This window comes from Phytophthora infestans, genomic scaffold (genome assembly GCF_000142945.1).
Source record: "Phytophthora infestans T30-4 supercont1.7 genomic scaffold, whole genome shotgun sequence".
Lineage (NCBI taxonomy): Eukaryota > Oomycota > Peronosporomycetes > Peronosporales > Peronosporaceae > Phytophthora > Phytophthora infestans.
In genome coordinates, this window is record NW_003303752.1 from 3,191,778 (window position 1) to 3,200,405 (window position 8,628).

The window sequence follows — 8,628 nt, forward strand, 5'->3', positions numbered from 1 at the left end:
AAAGATCGAGTTGATTGAGGAGGAGGCATGGCAAAACAAAAAGAGGTCCGATGGAACCTGGTCAGGAAAACTTAAGGATCCAGGAAAGCATTTTTTCTGTCCCTGGCTGCTAAAGCAGTACGCCAAGTCAACTCTCAAAGGGACAAGAATAATGTGAACTACGCTCGAAAAGCCATGATTTGATGCGGACTCTCGCTGGATGTTGATGGTGTATGGAGAACTGAACAGCTATTCAGCCACCTTCAAGTAATCATCAAGAAGTTCCCAGATCAATTTGCTGGACAAGCGGTTCCATTGGATATGGCAAACAAACACACACAAAAACAAAAGAATAACCAGACCAGCTTCTCAACAATCGTAAACTAGTGTGACTAATTAGGGTGAGACATTAATTAGTCTAAGTGTGACTAATTCTACCACACCTTAAATAGTCAGAGTGCATAATTAACCACACTCATACTAATTTAGGTGAGCAGAGTCTGCAGCACCTCACATAAATTAGTATGAGTGAGACTAAATACCGTAGCTACTGTAGTACCGGATCTAGTTGACGTTTGTCCCAAGGTTTTAGGGTGAATGCTTTTGTTCTTAACGGGTGCGTCTTCGTGACAGTTGAAGAAGTGAGTATAACGGTGAGGAAAGGAGAGAGAGCAACTTTGATGGAAAGTGAACAAAGCTGCAGAGAAGGAAACAAACATATTAAGCTTCACTTCACAAAATACAGTCGGCAGCACACTTCCTCACCAACTTCACGTGTTCCCTTTTGTCTTTGCTGTGGTGCTAACGCTGAGACCAACAAGTGCTGATTACAATTTAAAGTAAGTGGGTGTCATTTGTAGCGCAAAATTTCAGATAAAGATCAAACCGTTCCACATCGACGAGGGAGGCTTCACGACGATCACGGAGTTGCTGGAACATACGGGATCTGTAATGAGCCTACTTTAAGCCCACTACCTCGTCGGCGCACATGTATGAGAAGGCGTAAGTTGCGTTTCACTTAGATTAACTATACTTTCGTCCGAAAGTATGTTGTTACTTAGAATTTTCTTTACAATTACCGAAGTCAATGTTTGTAAACATTATGCATCTTAGCAGCAATACGGAAACTCCTCTTTGCACGTCGCCACAGGCAAAATTATGCCGTGATGGGCCCTCCACTGAGGAGATTTGTCAGCCGACCTGCACACGCGCATTGGTGCTCAGAGTGCATTTGTATCTTACCCCTCTACTGGAGTGTGTTGTCTGTCCGTCTGTCTGTCACGGGATAGGGTTAATAAAACTCACGCTAATACGCGCGTTCTACTGGCTGCCGAGCGCAGCGAAGGCGGCCTCGATTCGCTAAAAAGCTGCCGAGCGCAGCGAAGGGGCGCTGCCTGTGTGTGCGTTAGTTAGCATTAGTAAAAGGCGTCGATGAGCCCTCACGTACTATATCGTCGTAGGAGCTGTTGAGAAAATTTGTAGGGCTTTGGTTATTCATATTTCGACCTTAATCGAAAGGTTAGTATTTATTGATAATAGAATAATGTTTTAGGTTTCATAGTACTTTTCTAATAATAACACTTTCAATACTGTTTTGCGTATTACTATTATGAAGCTTCTCCATATTTTTGCTTGCGGTTATCTGTAGTAGTAGTACATTTAGCAACCACATCGGGCGCTAGATGATAAATCACAATTGTATTACTTTGAACAATAATGTGAAAGCTTTAAAATATGACTATTGTGGCTTTCTCTCCTGCACCCCACACTACCTCCGGGAAAAAGTGTCATCTTCTTTTATATTTGCGCGCGTAGTGTGCGACCTTAAGATATTGTGCGAACTTTCCAACAATATATGTTGCGTACATCAAACAAAATGGGAACATCGTTTGTGATAAACTTAGCGCGGAGGCACGTGACTAAGCAAGAACACGAAACACGGAGGAACACCGACCCACACTATGTAGACGTTGGGATAGAAGAGCAGCACGAAGCACGGAAGGCCATGGACGATGATAGAAGTCTTAGCCGATGCGAACCACGAAGTTTTATAAGTAGCGTGAAACATGAAAGAGGACGCAGCCATGAAAAGAACAGATGGACAAGAACATGACGAAGGTACGGGCCACGGAGGGAACTAATTATATAGACACCACAGCATGCTGAAAAGCACGGCTACGGAAGAGCATGCACGCTCAAAGCCACGGTAGAGCACGTAACGGTGAGAGTGCACAAAAATAATTCGTGAGCAAAACCACGTTTAAACATGGAGCACAGTCAACAGACCAAACATGAACACATAAGGGAGAAATCACCGAGTATTGGGATGCGATATTAGGGTAGAACCGGAGCTCACCGAGTCTCGCAGCACGATACTACGGTAGCTAACGATCGCATTGACGAAAGACCAACCGTGACATCACAAGCTAGCACGATAGCATGGACTGTGCCACTAAGCCGTGGGAGAACGCAGTCGCGGAGCTATACACGGAAAATCACAGAGCCGCGGAGAGCGATGCCAGTGTTGAACCTGAGCTTACCGAGCCACGTAGGACAGTAGTACATTAGAAATGGATTGCACAGACGGCTGACCAGCCACGATATACACGAGGGGCATTTAGGGTGAGCACAATTCCACACTGTACAGCACGATGTCATTGTAAAACACGATAACATGGGCAAGGCTGGTGCACTACGCGATCACATTACCATATACAGCAAAACCACACCGCGATGGCACGTTAGCGTGATGACGCGGTCAATGGAACCTCACCAGGAGAGCACGATACACGGGCGACGGACCAACACGACTGCGTGGAGGCACGAACCACGGAACAGCACATTTTTGCAAACGAGCCGGTGATTAGAGGGCACCGGCCACGAAGACTACGTACCACGAAGCCGGTGAAACCCACATTAACGTTTGAGAACAGAAAATATGTAGCAGCCACATAAAACGCAATACTAAAGAGCTTGAACCCAAAAGGGAGAGCGCATAACCACTGAGAAGCGTGTGCCACGGGTGAGCAGGGAGCCACGAAACCAGGAAGAGCACGGAAGAGCATGGGCCGTTCAAGGATACAACATCCAAACTGTAGTACAGGGTAGCGGAAACGCTCCAAACCACAATATTATATGAGGCCGGATGCGACTACGGAAATGTAAGTGGTTAAGTACACGAAGACAAGATTTACTGGGGTGAATGACGCTCACAAAGCAAGCGACACCAAAAAAGCACTTAAATTTGCGGACACCTCATCTCCAACAAACCATGCCACTCCGCCGCGTTGCGGCGGCGGCCGGCTAGTCCTAAACTATCAATGCTAGCACGGTGTCTGTCCGTCTGTCACACGAAACGCTCAGGTTTTTGAGTTTTATCATTGGCTGTCGAGCGGAGCGAAGGCGGCTCCAATTGGTTAAAACTGAATTATGTAGCTTACATCAGTAAATTCATGTGGCTCACAGAGCACATATGGAGATTTGCACCATTATTCGAAGGCGGGATCGTATTTACTATTTTGATAATGCATGTTGTTTTTAATATTCGAGTGCTAAACTGAGGGCTTGCTTCCAATACTTCAAGGTGCTCGTAGGAACGCATGTTTTCGAGGACATACTATTAATACGCGTAATACTCTGTACTCAGTAGTTTCTGCGAGTTACAATGACTAAAATGATAACTACATTTGTTTTGCTGTAAAAATATTAACATTAATAAGTAATCTGAGGGTTTCTATGAGGTATTGCTAAATCGTACAAGTTACAAGTACACCAGTAGCCGGCCGTAAGGGCTGGCCGTAAGAAGAACGCTGTGCCAATAAACGTTGTCGCTTGAGCCACAAAGATAGATATGTTTATTGAGCAAAAGAACTTATATGTGCTGATGACAATTACTACTTGACCATTGTTTCTAAGCGTTTTTTAGACAGCAAAATTCGATACTACTTAACCGGCGGACGTGTTGCCGACAAGGGCGTATGATACGATTTTAAACGGAGCGCCAAGACAACAACAAAACACGAGAGGTGTAAATTATAGTTGGTTAAGTAGACCCCATTAAGAAACGTTAATAAACTTGAGGCCTAAATAGCGTTTAACCATCCTGAAAGCATCATTAAACTCTCAAATAAAAAATACTACCGTTAACAACAACAACAACAACAACAGCAGCAGCAGCAAGGCGTCTTGCGACACATTTGTCCGAATGATTTAATCATAACTGGCACAGACTTGAGTGTCTAATGACTAATTCTGAATCAGCACAAAGGAACGCTGCATGCATTAAAAATATTTCGATTTGAAAATGTTTTAGCTTTCATTGAGGTTGGTATGAGAAGTAATCAACCTTTAGTTACTTACAAGCTTAAACGGGCAGTGCAAGCGTGTAATTAGTGCAAGCTGGACAGGCCATTACTATCTTTTGCGTTGATATGAGCTAAGCTTTATAGCGGCTCAGAAACGGCCCGTGACATCGAGCACGACGCTAAATAAAACAAATGTGTAGCGTTTGTAAAAGTGTTTATTTAAAGTGCAGGTGGAAGATGAATATACAGTGATAGCCAACAAAATTAAAGATATTGTATCAAGACTATTAGAAATCTTATTTTAATCGGGTAGGCTAGATGCTGGGGGCTCAGTCTTTCGTATAAATAATTGCATGGCTTACTAAAGACTGCTTAAAATCATTTCGTGCCTGGTAATCTAAATTATACCCAGATTTATAAAAACTCGATTTAGGCACATAGCCTTGAAGCGTAGCGGAGGCGGACAGAAACAAATAGAATTAAACCCAAACTACCGCCGCGTAGCGGCGGCGCTCGACTAGTTTATATTTACGCTACTCGGAGCAGATTATAATCTTTGCGCTTTCGCTACGATTGTACAAAAATATTCTCACACAACTATTTTAATTGTGGGTAGTGTTTTTACACCTTATCGATCTAACCACAATTACTCACGCTGTAGAATATTTGATTAAAGCCGTATATTGTTACAGAACACATTTTTAGTACAGTACTACCTAAGTAAGAACATGATGCTCGACACAAATATCGGTAGAGAGTACCTACCGGTATTTGTGGAGTCAGCTTTCTTGCCCTTGAAAAAAGGCCAAAACTCTTTTAAGTGCGATGAGGCTGTTGCCACAATCGCTGGTATCCGTCACGGATACCCGGTCCACGGGATCCCGGATTCCGTGGACCGGTATGTTGGCTGCTTCAGTCTGATTGCCCACGTGCACCTCCAATTCGGCACCGGTATCAGTCGATACCCTGCCAGATTTTATGATTACGCGAATCGGATGCGCAATTACCTTTGCCCATCACCACCTTAGCAATTAACCTCAATGATTTTCCCCTCCTCGCGGAGAGATGACACGCCGCATCGATCTGATTTTAAATTTTGGATCGGACGTCTTCATACAAACACACACTATACTTTTTTACCGCCAAAGACAATGGGACATCGCCCTTCCTCCTACATGTCCCTAACTTTTTTAGCACAAGTCAGATCCTGCATGCTCTCACTCCATACTTGCTCGTTGATAAACGGAGCGCTTTAAGCCCCCCAAGCTGTAAAGCGCCGGTCGACGTTTACTCCGCCATGAAGTGGTTGTCTGAAGGCTGGAACAACATATCTGCAAAGACTATTATATTAGAAACTGTTGGTGCCACCCAGGCATCGTCTCAAAACTAAACGTAAATTTAGTACTGAATTAACAAAAAACGTATCAGTGCACTGGATTTGCGTTTGTTTTTTGCTTTACGTTGTGTACTTATGCCCTGGCACTGTTGATATGGTCCGCCCTGCCGAATTGGAGGTGCACGACTGTATTTACCTTCTTTGGACATTTTCCCGTCAGATCCGGTTGGCTATTAATACCGGTAGTTCAGGGCCAAGAGATGGATACGTCACATCTTACAATTGGATACGTAAGGTGGTAATCTCTGTACACAAGTCGCACACAACTCATTCGCAATAATGGCAAGTTCCGATGGTGGCATGAGCAACGCCGATTTCGCGCGCATGTTCCGCAAAGAAGTCAGAGAGGAGGCTCAAGACCACGATCTAAAGACTACACAGGGAGACTCCTCTACAGACGACATCAGTCTTGACTCAAATCCGATGGAGTCAGCAGCCAGGAGAAGGCGTCAAGAGATGGCCCCGACAGGCTCGACTCAAGACGCGGACGAGATGCCACGAGCCTCTGGGCTTGGATTCGGATCCAATTCAGGGCCAGATCTGGCATCCGCGTCTAGTTTTACGTCAGGTCTGGGTTTCCGCCCGAGTTCTGGAACTGGATTAGGTCTTGGGGCTGATACACAGGATGCAGTACCCTCTAGACCGGTCAAAACCAAGACTTATGGCTGGGAGAAACACACAACAGGCTTCGGTACTAAAATGCTGGCCAAAATGGGCTTCAAAGGTCGTCTAGGCAAGAAGGAAGACGGTGTATCGGCCACCATTGAGGTCAAAAAGCGTCCAACCCAAATGGGTATGGGCTATGGTGACTTCGTGGAGGCCAGCAACCTCAAACAAAACAGGAAATTACAGAAAGAACTGAAAGGAGAGACTGTGGAAGATGATGACACAGATAAACAGGCTGGAGGTGTTGTAGAGGACGATTCGTTATGGAGAAAGAGGAAGGTGGTGACAGGACGCAGGAAACACAAGCGAGCGGCTGACTTGACGCAGGAAGCTCATGACTTGAAGAAACACAAGAGAAACGACACTATCCTGGATATGAGAGGCCCTTCTGTGCGTGTTCTGTCCGACGTGGCGGCTGTGTACGATGTGGATCCACAGCGCGTCGAAGCTGCGAAGCCGAAACTTGGTGACGAGTTGATTTACAACGTTCGGATGGTGGTGAACCTCGCCGAAGGCAAGATTTACGACTTGACTCAAAAGATCGACAGTAACAAAGAGAGTCTTGTTGGGATGAAGAAGGAAGCCCAGCTGATTAAAGCTCAACTGGATGTGGATGATGTGCGACTGCAGCACATGCAAGCCATGGTGGAACAAATGAAGGCACTGGACACTCTACGCGAGAAAGCACTTGAGATGCAATCAGTGGAGCCTATAGTATCACATCTGCGCACTGTACGTCGGAGTTTCCCACTGGTGTTCGAAGCACACAAGCTTCAGCAACTCGTGCCGTCTATCTGCATGCCTCCGCTTCGAATGTTATTGACGGAATCAAAGCTACTCGATCAAGCATCAAGTGATCGTGTCGTGCTTCAATTCCAGCTAGTCCAAGCCTTTCTGACAGAGTTACCGAGCAATAGAACAGCAAAGGATGCGACCGAATCCAGGAGTGTGCTTCCCGTTATCCGCGAGAAGACCGTGGCCGAAGGAGACGATCTATACAATTTCATTTTGGAAGAGACCTTGTGGCCTGCCATGGTGCAGTGTGTGAATGTGGATTGGCACGCAAAGTCCGCCCCAGCTGAGTGTGTCGATCTATACCTGAAGTTCAGACCACATTTGTCGGATGAGTTTGAAGATGCGTTTCTGGATCAGTTGGTGCTTGCTCGACTGAAGAAAGAATGCCATCGCTGGGATCCTCGGTCGGATACGATTCTTATTCACGAGTGGTTGCTTCCTTGGTTACCCTACGTCGGTTATGCGATGAAGTCTCTGTACCCTGACATCCGGTTGGCTCTTGCAAGTGCCTTAAATCAGTGGCATCCTTCAGATTTGTCCGTACTTGCTGTCTTGTCTCCGTGGAGAGAACTCTGGGGTGAGCGTGAGTATGGCAAGTTCACTCATCGGCATATTGTACGGAAACTGATCCGGTGCTTACATCGCGAATTTGAGATTAACCCGGAGAATCAGTCATTGGAGGCTTTGACATGGGTGTTGGCATGGAAAGATCATCTTCCCCATCGTCAGTTCATTGCGCTATTGGAAGGCGAGTTCTTCCCAAAGTGGCTCAAGGTTCTTCATAAGTGGGTCAGCGGCTCGCCAGATCTGGCTGAACTGGAGAAATGGTATTGCGGATGGAAGTTGCTTTTTGAGAAGAACAAATTAGCAACTAATGAACGGCTTGTGGTGCATTTCCACGGAGCGCTTGTGCTTCTCCACGCTGCGACCGAGTTGTTTGGCGTCCCAGCTGATAGTAGACCACTAGTGCCAGAACTGAATGGCAGCGCCGCCCGGGGCTACCAAGATGCACTGGCATTGGCGCGAGAGGAAGATACAGAAGAGCCACCGGTGCGAGAGGAGAAGAAGTCGCCGCGAACAATGTCCTCACGCAGCGTCAGTCTGAAGGACGTCATTGAAAACGTGGCAATAAGTCACAATTTGACTTTTATGCCGAAGGGCGTACACGACGGACAGCAAGTCTACACGTTCGGAGAGCACCAGATTATCATAGAGCAAGGTGTGGTGTTTGTGGAGAAATCGAAGGGTGTGTTCAAGCCCGTGGATCTTGAGCAACTCCTGTAGAAAACAACACGAGCCGCGAACATTGGTGCGTTTATTCATCTTTATAACCGAATGACGAAGAGAATAAAATAGGTTCGAATAAACACAAATTGTGGTAATGTGAACGCGGACTTTGCTCGCGGCATGTGGTCGTACCGGTAGTATAGCTCTGCGTTTTGGCCGACTGCCGTTTGAAAATCGAACAGGAGAATAAGCCGAATCGCC

At 46.0% G+C, this 8,628-nt stretch overlaps 1 protein-coding gene across 1 annotated transcript; it reads left to right on the top strand.

Moving 5' to 3' along the window:
- Positions 1–5,958: 5,958 nt before the first annotated feature.
- PITG_05433 (STIP-like protein) lies at positions 5,959–8,424 on the top strand (the record flags this gene model as incomplete). Its single annotated transcript, XM_002999034.1, has 2 exons — positions 5,959–6,005; positions 6,087–8,424. 2 exons carry the CDS (start codon positions 5,959–5,961, stop codon positions 8,422–8,424), a joined length of 2,385 nt encoding a protein of 794 aa, XP_002999080.1.
- Positions 8,425–8,628: the final 204 nt, after the last annotated feature.